The sequence below is a fragment of the Rhinopithecus roxellana genome, chromosome 10 (genome assembly GCF_007565055.1).
Source record: "Rhinopithecus roxellana isolate Shanxi Qingling chromosome 10, ASM756505v1, whole genome shotgun sequence".
NCBI classification, from domain to species: Eukaryota; Metazoa; Chordata; class Mammalia; order Primates; family Cercopithecidae; genus Rhinopithecus; species Rhinopithecus roxellana.
In genome coordinates, this window is record NC_044558.1 from 51,165,290 (window position 1) to 51,191,359 (window position 26,070).

The window sequence follows — 26,070 nt, forward strand, 5'->3', positions numbered from 1 at the left end:
TGTCGTAGCTCATTTCCACTACGTCTTGTCAATAGGAGCTGTCTTTGCTATCATAGGGGGTTTTATTCACTGATTTCTCCTATTCTCAGGCTATACTCTGGATCAGGTCTGCGCCAAAGCCCACTTTACCATTTACTTTGCCATTTATTTCCCCCTGGAACATGATATTCATATTAGTTTAATGTACCTTTTCAGAGAATTCAAGACACTTTTTGGGAAATAGAATTTTTTTTTGGAAATGTATGATGGGAGAGGTACTACACAATTTAGGGGTTACACTTCTTGACAAATCCGAGTTGAATAAAAAAGAACTAAAAATATAAACATAGCTAATTCAAGAATCAAGATTGGGTGAAACTAAATTAAAAACAGCCGTAAAGTCCCACATTTTTTCCTAATTTATTTACCTATGATATTGGCACATCTTGTTTTACTTAACATTTGAAAAATACAAATATCTCTTCATATGCAAAAGAGCAAATGTTAAATGAAAAACTGAATTTTATATAGCTTCCTAAATATGAGCCACATGCTTAAGCAGTGAATTAACCTTATGAATCAAATCTTTAATGTTAACTATTACAAAAGTCTGGTATCTAGGTGCAATCTTACCAGAAAAAAAATAGCACCTGCCTTTATTACAATAAAAAAAAAGAATGCCTATTTGCTTTGACATCTTAGGAGTGACATGACACTGCTTTAATAGTCAAGCACTAAATACTTTTAAATTAATCAAAATGTTAAACTTCAGATTTATAGATGCAAATATATTTATAACTTTAGTCATACTGTACAATTTCTTTCTTGTTTAAAAGTACTTTCTCACTCAAAATGGTATTTATAGTTTAAAAAGAATATGCCTCTGTATTCAGGAGTGATTCAGGTTCCCAGATGTTTTCACATAGTTATGAAAATGGGAAAGTACTGAATTAACCTGGGCTGCAATATTTCAAGCTTTTTGCTATCAGGTAATAAACTATACCTACAATACAAGTCACACAGTGCCTCTATTTCTAGAAGGCTTTTTACGTTTCCTGGCTTAGTTATGTCCAAAGGCAGCAGGAAGTTTCATCAGTAGAGAGCAGAATTTTCAAGTACTGCCATTCTTATCCTAGGAGACATTTCCAGTGGTTGAGCGCAAGGCCTGTTTGTGGTTTGCTTTTACTCTTGCGTTTTGTGGAAGGGAGGGAGCTGAGAGAGCTTAGAGAGTTCATTAAAACCACCTCTCACTCTTAGTTGTAGTCAGATGAAGTATTCATAACACTAACCTCCAATTACCACTATGTGTTGGGAAAAATTAGAATTCGGTCTACTTACAATCCTGCCAACTAGGATTTTACTTTGGTATTTCAGCATAACAGCGAATCTGGATTGAGACCTGATTAAAACAAAATCCCTGATTATTACTTTCTGGATTACGAACTAAAATCCTTGTAAAATCAATGGATGTGGCTCATTGTTAAGAGTCATGCAGACTTTTACATGTTAGGTAAGAATTCTAAAAATTATTTGAGGGTTTTATTGTCTAGCACCAGGTACTAATGCCCCCTACTCAAAAAAAAATCATGCTCATGGATTAATCAAGTCTAACAGTGCTCAGATTTAATGGTTTAACACTGATTTTCTTTTCTTTGTCAAATTTACATATGCAAATATTTTTATAGCAGTCAGATATATTTTTGAATAAGGATCACCCTCATTTTTACCCATGTGCTTATCTTTAAAACTAACACTGTAAAGTAGCACACAGACATATGTTTCTTTTGTCTTCATGGATTTTTTTTACCTTAAAAATAAATTATCACTTCTTTTTAATTTATTTTTTATTCTCCAGACACTCTGTGTACATGTGGGTAAGCATGTGGGAGTATGTGTGTTTGTGTGTAAGAGGAGATAATTGTCTCTCAACTCTATCTCATATATTAATATCAAGCAAAAAAAATGAAATGTATTAAGGATCACTTTATAGGATTAGGCATCCTCCTCCTAACTACTTAAACCAGGGGTTTGAAATTCAGAACTTTCCACATAACCAAGACCGAAAGTCACTGGGAGACTTTAAAATTAGTATTTTCACCACCACATCCAGAGTCAGGTATGGAAATAAACCTGTAGCATGGATTCTTTCTATGCATAATATCAAAATTTACCCAAATAAGTTTTAAAACTAATTTAAAATTTGCCATTGAGGAAAATATCATCTCCATCTTTAATTGTGACTCCTCGTTTCAGCTAAAAACTTTTCCAATACTTTAAAAAAACAAAATGAAAAACAAACTGCTAGGGAAAGCAATAAACACTGAAATCAGAGATGTGATTCTCGTTAAATATTAGTTTCTCTTTCTGAGGTTACACTCGGTGCATTTGAAACTTTGACATTCACGACATTCACATCTTCCGAATGCTTAGATTTGCTCAAGCGTTCTGATTCTCTGGTCGTCTCTCTTGCACCTTGCTCCTTCCTTTCCTTTGCAAGCAATCTATAGTTGATAGCATTGCCAATGAGCAGCCACACACTTGCTGCTACCACAATAGCCCCACAGGCCACGTACATGTATTTATAATCTCCAGTTATATCCACCAATTTACCTAGAAGACAAAGAGCATCTTTTTAAGTTGGCATCATAAAAGTCATATAATGATAAAAATTTCAAATAAATTATTCTTCAAAGTATATTCCTCTTATTTAAATTAATATCAAATAAGACTTTAAAAATTAAAAAATCTAGATTATGACTTCTACATATGCTTAGTAAAGGTATGCAGAGACACTCACAGTATTATATTACCAGTATATTAAATTTACTAAAAATTATTTCTCCCACTAAGATATACAAACAAGACAAGTTAGGTATATATTTTGTGTGTGTGTACATTAATACATACATGAGTGAGGTATATTTTTATGTCTATACATGTAAATACAGATATCTCTATTTACAGTACACATGTTAGGATTGCTTCACCCTTTCCATGCTTCCTTTTCTCTTCAATAGAGAAAAATTACTTTCTTTAGGAGAAACCCAAAGACTTTTACATGGTTCCTAACAGTGCCTAATATTTACTAAGTGCTTTCTCTATGCCCTATACTAGCCTAAGAATTTTATCTGTAATATCTCACTCGATCCTTACAAGGAGTGCTGTGAGGTAATCTGGGCATGGTTACATAGCTAGTTAGTGGTAGAATCTAGACTCTTAACTGAAGTCTGTCCGGACTTATTAACTACTCTGCAGAATGGCTTCACCTAACCTGTTGGTTAAGTGCCATATCACTATTTGAGCTAATCCCAGTTTTTTACTTTATCTGAGTCTAAATTATTAAGGGCAAACTAATCAGTAAATAACTATTTGTTCTATTTGATTATTGAGACCATTTAAAATCTAACCTGGTGCCATTTAATCTAGAGGTTTACTGACTTTTAAAATTTTGTCAGCTTATATTTAGTTTTGTCTCTTGCTTATGCAGGCATTTAATTCTTAGTCATTATTAACAGCAAAATTTAGTGTATACAAATCTATATAAATTAGCATATGCATTCCAAGTGACTCTGATATACAACTTTCAAACCAGTCTGTTTAGTCAGAATCCATAACATTCTCCCTAGAATCTAGTCAGTGGCTCAACATTAAATTTGGCTACTTGCAATATATTACCTATTTGAACAAAATTTTCTGTTTTAATCAGGTAGATGGTAGAATGGTTTTAAGTAAGCATGATATATTCATAAACATAACAAAAATTGCATAATTTTAATTTTCCTTCCTAACGAGTCAAATATTTCTATTTCTATAATGATTGCTATACTTCTACATATAAAAGCATTAGATCCATGGCCCATCAGAGTTAATACCACTTTGGGTTGCCACATCAGCATACTTTCTTTTTTTTTTTTTTTTTTTTTTTTTGAGACGGGGCTGGAGTGCAGTGGCCAGATCTCAGCTCACTGCAAGCTCCGCCTCAGCCTGCGGAGCAGCTGGGACTACAGGCGCCCGCCATCTCGCCCGGCTAGTTTTTTGTATTTTTAGTAGAGACGGGGTTTCACCATGTTAGCCAGGATGGTCTCGATCTCCTGACCTCGTGATCCGCCCATCTCGGCCTCCCAAAGTGCTGGGATTACAGGCTTGAGCCACCGCGCCCGGCCATACTTTCTAAATGTTTTAAGAATTTTTTAGCATCATCAAGAAACCAGATATGCTTTCCAGAACTAAAGCTTCAATTCTTTCTGAGAGGAGCAGTGAAAGTTCAGTCTGAAAAAAACTAATATGAAATAGAAACCACACACTCCCTAATTTTCATTGCTATGCTGCAACTATGTCCAAAGTAACAGCAATAATATTCAATCATTCAAAAATATTAACTCAGTGTCTACTATGGGCCAGGCAGTTCTAGCAATAATCAAATACTATAGAGGAGAAATCAATCTAAAAGTCAAGAAATATTAAGGGTAGCAGATGGCAGATATGGAATGAAAAAATGGATATATAATGGCTACAGTCTGAGAATTTCAACAATAGGTCTAAAATCAATTACTGCCATTTGCTACCAGTGGCACATGGTTTGGCAATGTTAACGCAATAAGCATTCAAAAATATTGAAACTAGTTTTAAAAATATAAATGCACATTATCTGCTCAGGTGGGAGTAGCCACATAAGATTCCTTTATTTTAATTCTTAGAGTCTATCCCCACAATGTATTTGGACTTGATTCTTTTTTCATCCCCTCATGCATGGTGACTTCTCTGTTAACACTAAGAATTGTGTGGATAATGAATAGGCTCTAAAATTCATTTGATCAAACTAATACTGTATGAAAAGAAGGACGAATTGTGCTTATCTTATGTAACAAAATCAACTGCCTGATAAATAATAAGACCTACTGGCTTTCACTCTTTATAGACAATTGTTTTGATGTCATGGTATATTTATATTGAGAGATATACCACCTACCATCAAAAAGTCAATGATGTCATTAAAATTAACAAATTAAACATAAATTTTCACACTTTCAGAATGGTTCCTGATGTCATGTAGAAAACAGTTTAAAAACTGACTAAATAATGGAAAAATTTACATTTAGCCTGGCAGTGACTCTGACCATAAGAGAGCAGGCCAAGAGTCTAAGTGAATACTTAAGTCAAGTATTAACCAAAATAATATACAGTAGTTGCTGGCAAAGGCTGGTGTACAAACAGAACCTAATATTTATAACATTTAAAGCCTAAGACAAAACGAAGTTTTAACTTCAAAATGCTCTTATACATGTCTTTAAACCATAAGTTCAGAGAGCATAATTTACTCCTTAAAGCATTCACTACTGTAATTCAGAAGGAAACTATAAAATAACCACAAACAATTCTAACAAAACTCTAATGCTTCTGTGATGACTATTTTTATCTATTTCTCTCTCTCTCTCTTAAATATCAGACCAGCTTCTCAATTTGTGAGGGTACTCTTTGGTCATGCCCTAAACATGTACCGCATCCTTCTACTGAATAATTTAGCATAGACACTTTTATTGGCATCTTTGAAAATATTTCAGATCTTAAAAAACGAAGGTAATCTTTCCAATTTATAAACATGGAACATAAGTGGCACCCAAAAAACCTGTGAATAAATTTTCAGTCATCCCTGTCTTTCTCTATATGTAATATATACATGAATATATTCCTATCAGTGATATTATAAATGTATTTTCTCAGCATGTAACAAATTTCAAATTAATATATCTAATGTACTCCATTAAAAAATAGATTCTGGCCTTTTGAGAGAATATTTTACATTTTTGGCTCATTTCAATATAAACTGTCAAGAAATCTGTTCACCAATGATAAAGATAAAATAGCATTTTTTTCTGATATATTTTTAAGAGACCAAAACAACTGAAGTAGATAAAAATCCTGAAGATTATGATACTGATTATCAGTCTAACATAAGTTCTTAAGTTCATAGGTCCAGGTTCTGAAACAAATTTAGGTCTAAAATTGACTAATTATGAAATTTTAAAGTTTATAGTAAAACCTAAAATTAACCTGCCCACATTCCTTCAGGCTATTAGTATTATAAAACACATTTAAAAATCTGTATATAGCCAGGCGCGGTGGCTCAAGCCTGTAATCCCAGCACTTTGGGAGGCCGAGGTGGGCGGATCACGAGGTCAGGAGATCGAGACCATCCTGGCTAACATGGTGAAACCCCATCTCTACTGAAAATACAAAAAAATACAAAAAAAAAAACTTAACTGGGCATGGTGGTGGGCGCCTGTAGTCCCAGCTACTTGGGCGGCTGAGGCAGGAGAATGGCGGGAACCCGGCAGGCGGAGCTTGCAGTGAACCTAGATCGCGCCACTGCACTCCAGCCCGGGCAACAGAGCGAGACTCCGTCTCGAGAAAAAAAAAAAAAAAAAAAATCTGTATATAAAGTCTCAGTTAATGGTTATTAATTTTATGCTTTATATTTTTCTTGATGAAAAATGTTCTTACCAGCAAGAGGAGGGCCAAGAAGAACTGGGCCACACTCCACAACTGTGACAAGTCCGACGGCACTGGAAAATCTTGGTGCACCCACGAGGTCCATGAGAGTTTCAAAGAGAACACTGCTAACACTCCCAAATCCAAGGCCAAAAAATATAGCATATAATACCAGGCTTGTGTAGTCCTGTGCCAGCGGGCACAAGAGATGACACACTCCATTGAACATGATTGCAAAACTGAAGAAGTACTGAATTCGAGGTCGAATATATTTGGAGTTTGCAATTAATCCTACAGAAGGCCTAGCAAACATATCAACGAAAGCCATAATAGATAGCAGAAAAGCTGCCGAGTACTCATCAATTCCCTGGTCTTTAGCATATGGAGCCAAGAATATAATGGGGGCAAAAAAACCTAGGAACATAATGACATTTCCAGACAGATATATCAGAAATCCTCTATGCTTAAAAAGGGAGAAATCTAAATACTTATTAACTTTCTCCCAAGTTGATTTCTTCGGTTTGATTTTCTTCCGGCCTGAATCGTCTTCTGTTATGACAGTCTTATTTTTAGACTTAGAAGTGGTTTGACTGGGTCCCAGGGGTCTCATGAGGGACCCAGCCACACAGGCATTCAAAAGTAGACTTCCCAAAATCAGGAAACTTCCTTTCCAGCCAAAAGTATTAAAAAGGTACTGATTGAAAGGAGCCAATGAACTTAAGAAAACAGGACTTCCTGCCATGGCCAATCCATTTGCCATGGGTCGCTTCCTATAGAAGTATTTGCCAATTATTGTTAAGGCAGGTTGCAGATTGAAGGCTAAACCTAAACCTAAAAAGAACAAAACAAAAGTGGGGGAAAACACAAACACATTATGGCACTCACAAAAGAAATTACTCCTCAAAATGTACATTCAAGTGGGAAAGGCAGAATTAAAAATGCAATATGAGATAGTACATTTTGATTATTATAAATGTAATTGCACAAAAACAAAAAGGTTTTCATAACTGAACACTTGAAATGACAGTTTCATATTCCTTTAATTTTAAAGCACAAAAATAAAACTAAGAATTTCTACTGATATATCAACAGTCATACAATAGGTTGAAACTAGGACAAAATTATTAGTTCTCAATTAAAATTTAATTACACAGATCCTTTCCTCTTGACATATACTTAAATACACATATATGGAATAGATTTCTTCCTTGTGAGCAAGAGGGCAACATAAAGGTATGAATACTTTCCTTCTGGCATTGAAGAATTATAAACAAACTAAAAAGGTCATAATTTGTAACAATCTTATGTCTCCCCACAAACATTTGCTTCAATACCATACAAATAACAAAAAGAGTAATGAATGTATGCCATTAATTTCATGCTCTACATCCCTCACATTCCACATTTAATGTATATAGATGCACATGTGTGCTAAGTAAAAAGGAATGTTTTGCTTGAAACATAGTTTTTAATTCAAGGATTAACGCTGATTGTTTATATGAGCCAAAGTCCCCACTGTCTAGGGAGCTCCTTGGCAGTGTTGAGTGTCACCTTTGGAAAATTAATTACCTCTTGTAGCTCACTAAGGTACTACTGAGCAATTGTAATAAATAAGGTCCTTTAAAAAGAACATTGACTGAGGCCGGGCACGGTGGCTCATGCCTGTAATCCCAGCACTTTGGGAGGCTGGGGCAGATGGATCACGATGTCAGGAGATAGAGACCATCCTGGCCAACATGATGAAACCCCGTCTCTACTAAAAATACAAAAATTAGCCAGACACGGTGGCAGGTGCCTGTAATCCAGCTACTCGGGAAGCTGAGGCAAGAGAATTGCTTGAACTGAGGAGGCAGAGATTGCAGTGAGCCAAGATCACACCACTGTACTTTAGTCTGGCGACAGAGCAAGACTCTGTCTCAAAAAAAAAAAAAAAAAAAAGTACATTGATTTACATACAATTGACTTATATAACTATCTGTTGTTTTTCCTTAAACTAGGCATTATTCTATATTTATTTTAGGGGCTAGAGAGGTAAGAGTTCTTCTATATTTACTAATTTACCTAAATTGAAACAGTTCTGTAAAGTGGTTAAGTATTCCAGTTGTGAAATACACAGGTCTGTGTACAATACTCCAACCCTTTAATACAGACATTTTCTATAAGTAAGAGGACCCCTAAAAGCTGACAAGAAGGAACAAGAACATGCTTTGGCGAGTAACAGAATAGCATGTTCTCTAACACTATACCTCAGCCATACCTGTGAGAAATGCAGAATGAGTGTAATTAAATCCGATTTATAAATAACAAAACCGACCAGCCTATGGTCAAGTAGCTTGTAAGTGGAAGAACCCAAACTAAAATCCAGGTATTATGGTTCAGAGCTTAAGTTTTTTTTATCTTATATCATTTTCCCCATTCTGTCACCTGGAACTTTTGCCTTCAAATGTTAATCCATATTTTCATTTGGAAATAGTTGCCATCTCTTTCTCATTCTGGCATGGTAAAACAAACATAGACCTGAAATCGTAGAACTGATCTGCTCCAAAAAAGTACCTATTTTATATTACTGGGTAAACACTTAGACTTCCTGAACTCAACTTCACCTAACAACACAAAAAGATTTTGCCAAAATAAAGTAAGTTCTAGAACTGTAAGATGTTAAATAAATGGCATTGTGATTATTTGCAAACATTTATTTATGAACAGCAAAATTCTGGGTACTCTGTAAAGTACTATGTATTCATTTTTTACATTAATCATGCTAATAACTCCTTTAAAAAGACCTATTATTTATCTAATTTTATAGACAAAGAAACTTAGGTATAAGGAAGTTAACGTACCCATGATCACATAGATAGTATGTGTCAAGTCAAGTTTAAATGCTAGATCTATCTACTTTTGGAAACCGAAGTCAAAGTACTTGCTGATAATGATTTAAAGTAAATCCCTCGGCCGGGCGCGGTGGCTCAAGCCTGTAATCCCAGCACTTTGGGAGGCCGAGACGGGCGGATCACGAGGTCAGGAGATCGAGACCACCCTGGCTAACACGGTGAAACCCCGTCTCTACTAAAAAAATACAAAAAACTAGCCGGGCGTGGTGGCGGGCGCCTGTAGTCCCAGCTACTAGGGAGGCTGAGGCAGGAGAATGGCGTGAACCCGGGAGGCGGAGCTTGCAGTGAGCTGAGATCCGGCCACTGCACTCCAGCCCGGGTGGCAGAGTGAGACTCCGTCTCAAAAAATAAAATAAAATAAAATAAAATAAAGTAAATCCCTCATAGATGGACTTAATAATTAACTTTAGGGGCATCAAAGTATTTGAGAGGCAAAGAATACAATTGTAAGTTGGAACACCAATAATGCCATTTATATCTGCAGTGCAGGAAATAACAAAATCATCTTTTCCCTACTTGTAGGTCCATCCTGACTTCTACAGTCAAATGCAGTGGTCAATTTCTCTACACAAAAGAAAATACATTCTCTTCGCTATGACAATGCTTAGATATAAGATGGTTTTCATTTATAATATTAAATGCATTTTCTTATACCAAAAAAAGGAGAGAGATGTGGATAGATTGTAAAGAGAAAGATTTTAACATCACTATTACTGTAAGCCTCAATAAATTTTTTTCATCAAATGATACATGAGTGTAAGATTACACAAGTGTAAATATGTTTGCCTTTTTATCTCTGGGCAGAAAGGAAAGATTCAGTCTCTTTATATATTGAAGTCCAATTTTTCCTAATATGTTGAATATAAATTTGTAATGCAATTTTTTATTTAGACTAATAAAAAATAGTGATTTTTCAAGTGTACATATTGTTGTCAGTTTGAGTCAATAGATACGTGCATGAGAAACAACTATAATCAAGTGACAGTAGATCATTTTTAATATTTGTGTTAGAAGAAAATGTGGCTCACCAAGCTTTTAAACAGGATCATTTCAGTAAGAAAAAGAAGGAACAGAGTCAATGAGCTCTACCACTAATCAGAACAAGCAACAATAATTTTATTGTTGAAGCTAAATCAGTGCATCCAGAAAATATCTCTCTGGCATCGTTTTAACATATTATGAGTGGAAAGTCAGATAGATACTGCAAATGGAAGTAAGTCATGAAAATAAGTTTTATAATAATGAAGGTATTTATTTACATCAGAAAGTCTGTGTCCAACAACACCACCTCCATTGGCTGAAAAGTAAAAAGCAAAAAAGGAAAAAAAAAAAACTACAGCTATTTTATTATAAATTTATATGATAACATGTAACTTGTCTGATAACTTTTTCTTATTTTTTTAAAAAATGAAATGTTTGGCCTTATATAGCTTGAATTTCAATGTACTAGATGGAAATACTTTAAAACTGCATTGTTTAAAAAAAGTAAATTCAAAGAAAATAAGAATTTTCTATGGTTCATTCTTCTCATAGAGCTTTGAAAATAACAGAAGAGTTAAGAATAAACTAAAGACTAAACGACTTACCTGTAATGAATCCCACAGTGAGGTATAGCTCGATCACACTGCTACTGAAGGAGGCCAACACCATTCCAAGACAGCATAATAAGCCTCCTGCTATCACCACCGGCCGGCTGCCGTATTTATTCACCAAAACACTACTTATAGGACCTAGAGCAGAGAGGAAATAAAGAAATACTCAGTTGCTATTGTCATTTATTTGTTTATCTTTAACATCCAATCATTTGGAAAGGCAAGAAAGCACATTTTAATGGTCAGAGGAGAAATATTAGTTCCCATGAAATATAATGAGAAACTTCCAATAGCTCACAAATGATCAGTTTGACAGGTTGTTTTCAGTCATATGTATAAAAGCACATGAAATAATAAATTAGAAGTGTTGAGCATATATTTTGTTGTAACCATAATCATTCAAATCTTGATGGAAAAGATTTTCAATAGAACATAGCTAAAATATACAATATATGTTAACAGATGCAGGTAAATTTATGTAATAAAAAATCTAGGAATTACATAAATGATTTGTCTGTTAAAATTTTATTTTCGAGAATAATGTGTGTATACACATACATATGCCATTAATTAGAGCTGAAATTGTTTTTTAAAATTATCTTCAACAATGATTTTTCTTTAATACCATAACTTGTTGATTCTAAGACACCTATTGTTTTCACATCCTATCATATTAGCAATAAGGATGTCTTACACCTAATGACTTCTTCCAATCTAGGTTCATCAAGAGGCAGTCATGGTAGTAATGTTGTTATCATGGACTATGCATGTTTGAATTTGCTTATTATTTCCTGTGGCTCGATTGGACAATGCTTAATCACATTTCAATAGAACCTTTTAAGGAGCACTTGAAAAATGAATATAAATATGAATCCTGATTTCTTCCTGAAAGATCTTCTGTTGACACATTCTAGTAAGGTAGAGTAAATAGCAACATCAAAACTTAAAGATTGGATGCAGCTCTTTGGATGAAATTACTAGAAAAAATGGTGGATCTCTCTGTTAAAATATATTGCACACTGACAAAGAGAATAAGCTTAGGTGTGAGATGTGAATGTTGAAAACTCAGACTCCAAAGTAATTTAGAAGAGTCAGATAGTGAAAGCGAAGAAGGTTTAGGAATGTCTTACCAATTTTTTAATGTATATTTTCCAATGTATGTCTGTGTGTGCATATACATAAAATATTCACAAGTGATTAAAATTATTAAAATAATCTGCATTTAAGTCTAAACAAGTTCTTTTGGTAGTTATAAAAATTCTAAATGTTGAGAAACTGTGTTTTACTTCAGTGACAGTATTCTTGTCTTTCTTGGTACACTATAAAATAACAGTGCAACTTAATAATTGAGACTATCTTAGACTCAATGAAATTCCATAGTATTTTATGGGACTTGTCAATGTATAAATGGCTTGCTTTGACATTTCATTCTTAAATTACAATTGTATTTCATCTGAAACTAGGGTCACTATTTGGAGGAAATAAATACTATGTTAGGTCAGAATTTTCAATCAAATATTTGGCCTAAAAATTTTTTAGCTAATACTATGGTGTTAAGAATTTCCAAGTGTATTGTATTTGAGAATTTTTACATGGATCATATATAAAACACATTGAGATTCATTTATCAATGCACCCATATCCTTTTATACAAATATAACTATGATTTTTATTCTGCAAAATAAATGTAAAATTAAACTTTAATGCCTAATACTATTTATTACTCCACAATATCTTTTGAAAGAATATTGGTAATAACACACAGTTTCAGAAAGAGATATCTTAAACACAGAATACAAAGGTTTGCATTTATAACAGCAATCAACATAAAACTCTAAAAAGGCCACATGAAAGCTCTATAAAAACAACAGGGATTGGAGGGAAGAAATCAATGTAAATTGTACCAGTTGTATAAAAAGAATATAATTATGTCCCTAACATGGTAAAGTTCACCTGAAGAGCTGAAGAAAATAAATAATTATACATGTAGAGAATATATATAACATACATAAGACATACCCCAGAGACATTGCAGGTGAGGTTCCAGAGAACCTTGATAAAGCAAATATTGCAGTAAAGTGAGTCACAAATTTTTTGGTTTCTCAGTGCATATAAAAGTTATGTTTACACTTTACACACTATATTAAGTGTGCAAAGAATTATATCCAAAAAGTGCACATAACTTAATTAAAAATATTTTATTGCTAAAACATTTAATGATAATCTGAGCCTTCAGTGATTTTCAGTCTTTTTCTAGTGGAGGGTCCTGTCTTGATGTTGATGGCTGCTGACTGATCGGGGTGGCAGTTGCTAAAGGCTGGGGTAGCTGTGGCAATCTTCTTGTTGTTGGTGTTGAGACAGGGTCTTGCTCTGTCACCCAGGCTGGAGTGCAGTGGATTGATCATAGCTCACTGAGGCCTTGACCCCCTACACTCGAGACCCTCCCAACTAAGTCTCCCTAGTACCTGGGACCACAGGTGCGTGCCACCACGCCTGGCTATTCTTTTTAATTTTTTTCGTAGAGATGGGGCCTTGCTATGTTGCCCAGGCTGGTCTTGAATTCCTGGGCTCAAATGACACTACCACCTCAGCCTCCCCAAATGCTGGGATTATAGGTGTGAGCCATTGTACCTCGCTGGCAATTGCTTAAAATAAGACAAACAGGTTTGCTGCATCAGTTGACTCTTCCTTTCATGCAAGAGTTCTTTGTAGCATGTGATGTCATTTGACAGCATTTTACCCACAGTAGAACTTTCAAAATTTCAGTCAATTCTCTCAAACCCTGCCACTGCTTTGTCAACTAAGTTTATGTAATATTTCAAATCTTTTCCAGTTATATCAAGAATATTTACAGCCTTTCCTTCAGGAGTAAATTATATTTCAAGAAACCACCTTCTTGGCTCATCCGTAAGAAACAACTCTTCCTTGATTCAAGTTTCATAAGATTGCAGCAATCTAGTCACATCTTCAGGCTCCACTTCTAATTCTAGTTCTCTTGCTATTTCTACAACATCTGCAGTTACTTACTTCACTGAAGTCCTGAACCTCTTAAAGTCACCCATGAGGATTGAAATCAACTTCTTCCAAACTCCTGTTAATGTTGGTATTTTGACCTCCTCCCATAAATAATGAATGATTGTAATGTTACCTAGAACGGCAAATCCTTTCCAGAAAGTTTTCCATCTCCTTTTCCCAGATCCATCAGAGGAATCATTATGTATGGCAGCTGTAAGCTTACAAAATGTATCTAAATTTTAAGAATTGAAAGTTGAAATGACTCCTTGATTCATGAGCTGCAGAATGAATGTTGTATTATCAGGCATGAAAACAATATTAACCTTCTTGTACATCTCTATCAGAACTCTTGGGTGGCCCAGGTACATTGCCAGTAAGCAGTACTATTTTATAATATTTTGAAAGGAACTTTTCTTCTTAGCAGCAGATCTCAACAGTGGGCTTAAAATATTCAGCAAACTATGCTGTAAACAAATGTGCTATTATACAGACTTTGCTGTTACATTTATAAAACACAGGCAGAACAGATTTGGCATAATTATTAAGGGTCCCCGAATTTTCAGAATAGTAAATGAGCTTTGCTTCAACTTAAAGTCACCAGTTTCATTGGCCCCTAACAAGAGAGTCAGCTTGTCCTTTGAAGCTTTGAAGACAAGCATTGACTTCTGCTCTCTACCTATAAAAGTCCTAGATAGCATCTCCTCCTAATAGAAGGCTATTTCATCAACACTGACAATCTGTTGTTCAGTGTAGTTACCTTCACCAATGATCTTAGCTTGATCTTTAGGATAACTTGCTGCAGTTTCTAATCAGCATTTGTTGCATCACCTTTCACTTTTATGTTAGCAAGATGGCTTCGTTCCTCAAACCTCATGAATCAACATTTACTAGCTTCAAACTATTCTTCTGCAGGTTCCTTACCTTCAATAGAACTGAAGACAGTTGGGGCCCTGCTCTGGATTAGGCTCTGGCTTAGGGAATGTTGTGGGTGGTTTGATCTTGTATCCAAACTTCTAAAACTTTCTTCACTTTTCCTTTGCATTCACAACTTGGCTAACTTTAGTGCTAGAGACCTAGCTTTCAGCCTGTGCTTTCAGCACCTTTCTCATAAAGGTGAATCATTTCTAGCTTTTGATTTGAAATGAGAGACTTGCGACTATTCCTTTCACTTGAACACTTAGAGGCCACTGTAGGTTTATTAAGTGGCTTAATTTCAATACTGTTATATCTCAGACAATAGAGAGGCCCTAGAAGAGGGGGAGAGATAGCAGAACAGCTGGTCTATGGAGCAGTGAGAACACACACAACATTAAACTTACCCTCTTATATGGGTACAGTTCATGGCACCCAAAAACAATTACAATAGCAACATCAAAGATAACCATAACAGATATAATAATAATAAGACTTTGAAATACTGTGAGAATTACCAAAATGCGACATAAGACACAAAGTCAGCACATGCTGTCAGGAAAAATAGTGCCAACAGAGTTTCTGAAGGCAAGGTTGCCACAAACCTTTAATCTGTAATTAATGCAGTATTTGCTAAGTGCAATGAAGTGAAGTGCAATAAGTAGAAGTATACTTGTATTCCAATTTTTCGATTTTTTTGCCTCTAAATGATAAAAGGGCAGTATAGTTATTTTCATTTCTTAAGTTTTGGTAAATGTTTTTGATATACTTCTCAGAAATGCTAAGTTTATTGACTAGAAATAATCTTTTTGTTAATCAGATGGTTTCCAGTTTTCTGCTTTTCACAATATTGAGGACAATTCAAATGAATTGTCAGCCCACAGATCATTACAAATAACATTTGATAATAAATCATTATGTGATTTTTGGCAAGTTCAAATAATTGACTAATACTGAAAATAAAATACTTTCCACTGTCATCTACTTTATTATGTGAACAAGTTACTCAGCATGTACCTCAATTAAAAACCAAGAAAAACCAAGAAAGAAATACAATGCAGACAAAAACCTGTATCTGCTTAGCTAGCACTAAAAAATATTCATCTATAGATACACAGGATGGCTACTGATTTCATTAAAAGACACATTTCGAGTCAAATGTTTACATTTTATTTAGTAATTATCTTATTTTGATTGGAATCTGCTATAACAGTATTATAATATAATATTTTAACCATGTAGTGTCTTATGATCCCAGAAAAAATTTAAAAAATTATATATATGTGCAATGTTTTTGCAAATAAAAATAAAATGAATTGAAATACTTAAACCCATGAAAATAATTTGCAGAGATGTAACAAAAATATAAGTTCAAATATAGACTAAATACAGAATTCATCATTTTTCTATCCCATGATCATTCATTTATTTTTAAATGATTGATATTGAGCATCAGATTTTTTTTTTTTTTTTTTTTGAGAAAGATGAGGTCTCATTATGATGCTCAGCTTGAAGTACAGTGGCTATTCCTAGGCACTATTATAGTGCACTGCAGTCTCAAACTCTGGACCTCAAGTGATCTTCCCAGCTCAGCCTCCCGAGCAGCTAGGCTGTACTTAGCCTGACTAATTTTGATATTGAGATTCCATTGTTGTTTTAGAAAGAAGTTATTGTTTCTGTTCTTATATAAAAATTTGTAGTAGAAAGAAAATTCAAAAGAAATTTTTAGACCTTTTTTAGTTCTGGGAATGATTGTTTTACACTGAATATGTTCCTTATGGACAATTTGCAGTCAGTGGATAATTTTAGAGATATAAATTTTAGAGATAATTTTAGAGATATAAAGCAACAGCACAGCTTTTCAGAATTTTATAAGATCTTTCATTCAATTCACACTGTGTCATAACTATATAAATAGTATAATAAAAGAAACATAATTATGAATTTATCTTAACACATTCCATTTGGATATTCAAGCTAAAATGAAACAATTTAATAATGAAAACTTTTCATGAAGAATTTCAAGAGAGTGTATAAAAAGAAAGGCTCCTTACCCATCCCATTTTATTCTGGCTTATGATATGACAATTGTAAAAATTTCTCAAATAGCAGGTGAAAAACAGAACAATTTTGACTCCAGAAACAGAGAAAATTCATATGACACAGTAGAATGACAAAGACCCTCTCCATTTGTTCACCTTGAGTCAGTTTATATTAGAGAACAATTCAGCCAGAGCTTAAGTATGCCATTCATTCTATAGGGTGGTAGCCTGATGCGGGCCCAAAGAAAGATGGAACCCCCTTAATACAATGGGCATAATTAGTAAAATCATATATAACATTGCATAAACACCATGTGCTACTTATTTCTCCCATAAAATGACCATGTTTAGGACTGCTCTGTTAGTAAATATGGAATGACACCCAGATAACATGAAAATGCTCTGAATTTCTGTTTAGAAGCTTGAAACCAAGGGATCAAATAGATAAATATGTGACAAATGAGTAGCCCTGCCAAGAGTTTCCTTGGGCATTTTGGCATTGTCATTTCCAAGGAATTATGCCTGGGCCTCAGGCATTCTTCTGTTTCTTGCCAAGAATGTGTGTGGTTCACATGAAATAGCTACTGTTTAAGTTGATGTTCATTGATTTACACATGTACTCATGGTACATATTTTCAGAGAGCAATCTATGCTACAAATAAAACTATATACTACTATTTGGTATCATTGTGATTAGTTAGAAAGAAAAATTAAATAAAATTTATATGAGCCAAACAACGCAACAGTAATAAAAGAGTTGAACAAATAGATTCAAGTGTAAAAGGGAGTCTATGGTAAATCACTGTTTTCTATAGTCTTTGTATAACCAATTACTAGAGAGCTATATAAATGCATTGAGATTTTATATGTGCCATTACCAATAATAAAGCATTTATGTACCTTAAGTAGTACATTTACCAATCCAAATATTGGAAAAGTTAGAAACCTAACCATCAGACTTTGAGAGAACACAAATGCTTCTAAAACAGAAGACGAAAAAAGAAAGCTAAATCTTATCAACCAAGTATTTAACAATAAATAGTTCCATGTTCCTAGGAATGATTCTGATTGAGTAAAGCTTCACTGAATCCTAAAGGATGTGGAGATCAAAAAGTTTTCAAATATTCTACCTGTAAACACAAGTACATTTTGCAGTAACTTCTTCAATTAAATATCATATTGTCAAGACATATGTGAATTCTTTTAATATTTAAAGTATTTGAAGACTAGTTGTTTAAAAAATACACTTGGTTTAATATTTAACAGAAGAATGCATGCACAATGTTACAATATATTTCACTAACAACAATGAAACCATTCACCAATCTGCTCCTGGCTTCAAGTCTTTTTATTACAGTAGTCCCCCTTACCCAAGGTTTCACTTTCAGTGTTTCAGTTACCTGTGGTCAACAAAGGTCCAAAAATGTTAAATGGAAATTGCAGAAATAAATAATTCATAAGTTTTAAATTGTGCAGTAGCATGATAAAATCTCGTGTTGTCCTGCTTCAACCTGCTTGGGATGTGATGTGAATCTTTCCTTTGCCCTGTGTATTCACGCTGTATAGATTACCTATCCATTAGTTACTCAGCAGCCCTCTTGGGTATCAAGTTAACAGATCGCAAGAAGAAAAAAGTCAAGTATAGTATAGTAAGATATTTTGAGAGTAAGAGACCACATTCACATATCTTTTATTTAAGTATATGATTGTTCTTTTATATGAATTGTTGTTAATCTCTTCTTGTGCCTATTTTAAGGGCATATCGTGTTGAGTACTATCTGTGATTTCAGGCCACCACTGAGGGTCTTGGAACATATCTACCACAGATAAGAAGAGATTACTGTATATGCAATTGTGGGTTTACTATGAAATGCAGCTTAATCTCCAGAGCCCTGAACTTTCATAGGTCACTTCCAAGGACCTGGGAAGCCCTAGAGAGGTGTTCACATGGTCATAGGCTTAATAAAATGTGAAAGGTAAGACATATTCATATTTTCTTTTTCTCAAACAGTTTCTCCCAAATGGTATAATCTTTAGAGGCAACAAAATCTAGATTTACTCCTGGAAATGCCAATGCTTTTTGTCTGCACTCTACGTAAAAGTCTCAAGTTTAGATTTAATTTAGTTTCACAAGGCCAAGTTTGAATTGTTTTGTTCTTGTAATAATGGGGTATAGTTTCTGTGTATTTCTCAGACACTAAGATCTATGATAGATTTTTAAATTAATGTGATCCACAAAACTGGGAAGATTCCAGGGTGTTCACAAGAAACATATTTATTTTCTCTATAGCCATGAAGATCAGAGGCCATCTATTTTTGATCCACACATAAATCTCATTAGAAAAACGTAATTGCTAGGTTTAAAATGTCATGCTAATATTAGTTACTAGTGCAATTTAAGGAAGAAAAAAGATTGTTTATATGAACTTACCAAAAATAATTTTACAGAAAAGATAGCCTTTAATATTGTATAAGTTATCCTAAACACATCATTGCATTGTTCTGTCTCTCAGAGGCACAGCATCAGACCATTCTGAAATAAAATATTTTCCCCTGAATTTATCTCAAATATAGCCTATAAATATTTTATAAAATATTTACTGTTGTGCCTTAATAACATAAATCACAAGAAAGATGTCTATTTACATTCATTAATAAAACTGTTACTTTTCTTGAAGTATAAATATTGTTTTTCATGGTTCACCAATCTGTAAAGAAACATTGGGACATAAATACAAAACTGTATTCTAAAGGCAAACGATAAAATTAAAAGTATCTGGCAAATAACCGATAAAATAAGAACTTCAAGGATATAGCTTACTATGTTTATTTGTATCCCTAACTATTGTCAAGAGGTTTTAAGAAAAATGCCCATGAAGATAAAGTAAATCTTATTCAGTGAGCAAGAAAATGGGGTCCTATTTTAATGATCCTCAAATGTTTCCAATGATATATAAAGAACAGACTTCAACAGATAAACGTGCAACTATGTAGATAGGCAGATAGAAAGACAGACTGATTTTAACTTAACTACTATGCTAGATACCTCTTTACACTCTACCCTAAATTGTTTACTTTCATAATTCTGAAGGATAAAAGTTCCAAGTTACATGTTTACTGTTAAAATACTCAGTAGCCATCAGATTAGATTAGTATATGTAGTAGTAGATTAATATATGTCCAGTTTCAGAATTGACACGTTTTTCCTTAAGTAGAAAAAAAAGTCCATACAGAAGACTCATGAAAAAAACGAATGATTGACCCAAAATATTTTCCATATCAAATTATATAATACAGCTGACAGCTCTTAAAAATGGCAACGAGACTTGGAGATGAAACAATACATATGCACATTAAAATAATGTTATCCTAAAGCTATCTGACAAATGAAAATAAATTTGTCATAAATTGATGCTGAAGAACCAGTTCACTGTGAATTATAGACATACCTTAAAACAAAATGGCACAGAGATATACATGTGGTACTGTAGCAACAATGAATAATTATCATAGTTAAGAAATTTGTTAAATTTATAGAAATGCCAATCATATGAGACAGTGGTTTACATATTCTTCTCAAATACATATTATGTACATATAAACTGGTAATCATTAGTGACTCCATTCACATTCTGCTGGGTCTACTTTCTTGTTTCTCCCTGCTTTATTTTTTACATCAATATTATCATTTTACTCTATTTACATTATGAATTATTATGATTGAATTAATACCCTATAGTAATTATGCTATCCGTAGTAGAGATTCTACTCCCCTTTTTCAGGATACCTCGTGCTAGTTTCATTCAAAATAAAGTTTTAACATTTAAATTTAAATTATTCCCATCTTCCCTTGTAGAGGAAGTAGCATATGAGACAGTCCAGTATCTGCTGGAAAATATAGAATATCCTTTAATAAATGAAAATCTAATAATTATTCATTAGTTTTCTAAAATCTTTTAGAAAAATTTATTTTATTGTGGTAAGAACACTTAACATGACATCTACTCTCAACAAATTTTTAAGTGTACGATAAAAGCATGGTATAGTTTTTCCTAATTTTTTTGTTAATTGACAAATAAAAATTACATACGTTTGACCCTTGAACAACACACTCTGTGTATGCAGTTTGTAATGCATGGAGGATTGGTCCCCCTAACCCCTGTGTTGGACCCTGTGTTGTTCAGGAGTCAATTATATGTAATATTTATTTATCAATTAACAAAAAACAACTAATAGCTAAAATAGCTAAAAAACTTATAGCCTTCTTTTGACTCTGGAAGCCTTACTGGTAACATAAATGATAGATAAACATACATTTTGTATATGTATTATATACTGTATTCTTACAATAACTGAAGCTAGCCAAAAGAAAATGCTATTAAGAAAATCATAGGAAGAGAAAGTATATTTACTATTAATTGAGTGGAAGTGGGTTATCATAAAGTTCTTAATCCTCATTGTCTTCATGTTAAGTAGGCTGAGGAGGAGGAGGAAGAGAAGTTGGCCTGGCTGACTCAGGGATGCCAGAGATGGAAGAGGTAGAGGGGGTGGAAGGGGAGGCAGGAAAGGCAGGCACACAGTGTAACTTTGTGAAACTACACAGAAATTTCCATCTGACATTTTTGTACTTTCATTTCTCTAAAAATGTTTCTATACAGTACTAATCTTCTTCCACCATTTGCTTTAGTTTCAGTGCCTGTATCACAGAAGAGCACAAGTCATTAAAAAAAAACATCAAAAGCAGTCTTGAATAATCAGAACCCTCTGTCAGATTATCTAATGTCAATTTGTTTTCTGGCACTGCTTCATCTTCTTTTTATTATTATTATTATTATACTTCAAGTTCTGGGATACATGTGCAGAACATACAGGTTTGTTACATAGGTAAACATGTGCCATGGTGGTTTGCTGCACCCATCAACCCGTCACCTACATTAGGTATTTCTCCTAATGCTGTCCCTCCCCTAGCCCCCCAACTCTCGACAGGCCCCAGTGTGTGATGTTCCCCTCCCTGTGTCCATATGTTCTCATTGTTCAACTCCCACTTATGAGTGAGAACATGTGGTGTTTGGTTTTCTGTTCCTGTGTTAGTTTGCTGAGAATGATGGTTTCCAGCTTCATCAATGTCCCTGCAAAGGACATGAACTCATCCTTTTTTTACAGCTGCATAGTATTCCATGGTGTATATATGCCACATTTTCTTTATCCAGTCTATCACTGATGGGCATTTGGGCTGGTTGCAAGTCTTTGCTATTGTGAATAGTGCTGCAGTAAACACACAAGTGCATGTGTCTTCAGAGTAGAATGATTTATAATCCTTTGGGTATATACCCACTAATGGGATCGCTGGGTCAAATTGTATTTCCAGTTCTAGATCCTTGAGGAATCGCCACACCATCTTCCACAATAGTTGAACTAATTTACACTCCCATCAACAGTGTAAAAGCATTCCTATTTCTCCACATCCTCACCAGCATCTGTTGTTTCCTGACTTTTTAATGATTGTCATTCTAACTGGTGTGAGATGGTATCTCATTGCGGTTTTGATTTGCATTTCTCTGATGACCAGTGATAATGAGCTTTTTTTCATGTTCGTTGGCTGAATAAACATCTTCTTTTGAGAAGTGTCTGTTCATATCCTTTGCCTACTTTTTGATGGGGTTTTCTTGTAAATTTGTTTACATTCTTTGTAGATTCTGGATATTAGTCCTTTGTCAGATGGATAGATTGTAAAAATTTTCTCCCATTCTGTAGGTGGCCTGTTCACTGATGATAGTTTCTTTTCCTGTGCAGAAGCTCCTTAGTTTAATTAGACCCCATTTGTCAATTTTAGCTTTTGTTTCCATTGCTCTTGGTATTTTAGTCATGAAGTCTTTGCCCATGCCTATGTCCTGAATGGTATTGTCCAGGTTTTCTTCTAGAGTTTTTATGGTTTTAAGTCTTATAAGTCTTTAATCCACCTTGAGTTAATTTTTGTATAAGGTGTAAAGAAGAGGTACAGTTTCAGTTTTCTGCATACGGCTAGTCAGTTTTCCCAACACCATTTGTTAAAAAGGGAATCTTTTCCCAATTGTCCTGTTTCTTCTATGCCTTCTACCTCATTGTCTGGTGTTGGTTTGGAAACACTCATCTCCATCAAGTCATCTTCTACTAATTACTCTGGTGTGGTTTTTATTAGCTCTTGAATTTCTCCAAGATCTGTATCTTGAAGCCCTTTACCTTCCCACCTTTTCTGCCATATCCACAATCTCTTTCATGATTTCTCTGATTGGCTGTATCATAAATCTTGTGAAGTCTTGCAAAACATCTTTTCTCTAGCAGAAATGTATTGTTTCAAGCTTGGTGACTTTCATGGCTTTTCCTATAACAATAATGGCACCTTCAAGGGTGTAATTCTTCCAGACATTCATGATACTCTCTATACAGAGGTTCTCTTCCACAGCGTTGACAATTTTTTTCCATAGAGTACCATGTGTAATGAGCCTTAAAAGTGCTATGACCTCATTATCTAGAGGCTGAATGAGATACTCTGTGTTTGGGGGCAAGTAGACTACCTTGACACCTTTGGCATTGAATTCGTGGCGTTTTGGGTGATCAAGGTCATTATCCAATATATAAAAAAAAATGCCAGTATGGCAGCCCTTACTGGCAAGGTACTTCCTGAATTCAGGGACAAAGCATCATGAAACCAATACAGAAAAAGGGTTCTCACTGTCCAGGACTTCTTGTTGGACAGCCAAAAGACTAGCAGCTGGTGTTGATCTTGCCCCTTCAAAACTCAGGGGTTATCAGCTTTATAGATAAGGACAGTCCTGATCATAAATTGCATTTTCTTAAAACAGTACAGTTAGCCTGTCCTTTACTACCTTAAATTCTCAATGCTAATTTCTCTTCCTTACTAATAACTGTCCTTTGTGGCATTTTTTTCCCCAGACTAGTACACTTTTGTCTGCATTAAAAACCTGTTAAGGCAGATATCCTTTCTTCTCAATGATTTTTTCAGTGGTCTCTTGGAAGTCATCTGCTGCTTCTTGGTCAGCAGAAGCTGTTTCTCCTGTTAGCTTGACATTTTTTAAAGACAAATCTCTTGTTAAAATTATCAAGCCATAGTTTGCTGGTATTGAATACTCTGGATTTAGATATTTCATTTAGCTTGTACCTTAAGTTGTCATTTGCTTGTTTTCAAATCATATTAAAGTGCTGATTTACAGGTATGTCTTACAGCAATCCCAAACCTACATAAAAGTTGCATTTTCAATACAAGATAAAATTTGCAAAAACTATAAAGTTTTCACACCTGTTGGCAGAGCCTGCAACAAAAGTTTCATAAATTTCCTTTCATTTTCTTATAGTAGTAGTTTTGCTGTACTCAATTATCTTGAAATGGGAGACAACTACAGTAGCCAACTTCAGTCTATGGTCCATATCAAGCAATTCAATTTCCTATGGGTCCTATGGTGTTATTCAAGGTTTACAGTATTACACTAAACTTGATACAAAATATGCAAGAACTCTGAGAGCCCACTTTTTTATTGTGATAATTTACTGGAGAAAAGAACTGCTCACATAGAGATATGTGTCACACTTACAAGTGTTTTAAGCATCACACAACACTTTAGCCCAGCACAGTAGCAACAGGAGATGGCTACAAAATTATTACAGTAGCACAGTATGTATTACAGTTAATTTCAGACAGTTTGATTTTATACTGTGTCCTTATGTTTGTTTACATTTTTCTGCACTGTGAATGGTGCCCTGTAATGTGTTTCTGTGTATAAGTTTTGATAAAATTTAACTTTTAATAATAGATTTGTAGCTAAAATCCTATTCTTTCTAGCTAAAATTTGGTATCCTTTGACTGATGCCTCTCCACTTCTACCAATCCCTGGATTAACCCTTGAGATTCTCCTGCCTCAGCCTCCTGAGTAGCTGGGATTACAGGCGCCCACCACCATGCCCAGCTAATTTTTGTATTTTATTATTATTATACTTTAAGTTCTAGGGTACATGTGCATAACGTGCAGGTTTGTTACATATGTATACTTGTGCCATGTTGGTGTGCTGCACCCTTCAACTCGTCAGCACCCATCAACTCATCATTTACATCAGGTATAACTCCCAGTGCAATCCCTCCCCCCTCCCCATGATAGGCCCTGGTGTGTGATGTTTTTGTATTTTTAGTAGAGATGGGGTTTCACCATATTGGCCAGGCTGGTCTCAAACTCCTGACCTCAGGTAATCTGCCCACCTCGGTCTCCCAAAGTGTTGGAATTATAGGTGTAAGCCACAGCGCCTGGCCTATGATTCTGTTTTTACGATTAATGGTATCTAGACTACTTCACAAATTGTTGTAGGATCCATGTTGTAGGATCAAGTGAAGTAATATATGGGAAAGAGTTTTGCAATTATTAAATAAGATCCACTTTTTCTTCCTACACCAAGGTTGCCTCTGTTTACACAGCTTCTGGTTATACAACCCTACCCTACCCATTACCTAGTCTAGGCCTAGAGAGAAAGAACTGCTCAAATAGTTGGTTAGGGTTTGCAAATTGATTCAACCTGTTTGACAGTATTGTCTGCTTTAAACAGTGTGAGCTAGACACTTTGCACCCTTTTACTTATGGTGTCTCCTATGTGCTCCTCTTCCTGGATTATTTCCCTCCATTTGGCCTGAAAGAAGTTAAGATCACAAGTTCTAGATATATGGTGGGGATCAGGAAGCAGAATGATACAATCAAATGTTCATTTATTAGAAAAGAGTTAAAAACAATTAATTAGAAAAATCGTTTATAATTTTTAAATTTGAAACACTTAATACATTATACTATTTTCTGTACAACATATTTTGCATTTCATATTAAATAACAATTTCACTGTTGTTTAGAGTTATTTAATGATTTATTTATTGAAATGTACAACACAATAACTTTATTATAATAGTCCAATAATTGTAAAAATTTCTGCTTAAATAGTAACTTAATTTTAATGCCTTTCTTTCATATTACTATATCATTAGATGTATACACACATATGTATGCATGTGCAGTTCTTGATAATAAAATGTCATTTGTTCTAGAACACACTAGGCCAGGTGCACTGGCTCACACTTGTAATTCCAGCTCTTTGGGAGCCTGAGGCAGGAGGCTCTCT

At 34.4% G+C, this 26,070-nt stretch overlaps 1 protein-coding gene across 9 annotated transcripts in view; it reads right to left on the reverse strand.

Moving 5' to 3' along the window:
• Positions 1–380: 380 nt before the first annotated feature.
• Positions 381–26,070, reverse strand: part of SLC16A7 (solute carrier family 16 member 7) — a 169,352-nt gene continuing 143,662 nt past the window's right edge. For all 9 annotated transcript variants that reach the window (XM_010358587.2, XM_010358588.2, XM_030939802.1 and 6 more), the window contains 3 exons: positions 10,946–11,089; positions 6,481–7,299; positions 381–2,589 (listed from right to left, as the gene is read on the reverse strand). In XM_010358587.2, the coding sequence (XP_010356889.1) occupies positions 2,324–2,589; positions 6,481–7,299; positions 10,946–11,089 (1,229 nt within the window). In that variant the 3' untranslated portion in view covers positions 381–2,323. The remainder of the gene's footprint in view (positions 2,590–6,480; positions 7,300–10,945; positions 11,090–26,070) is intronic.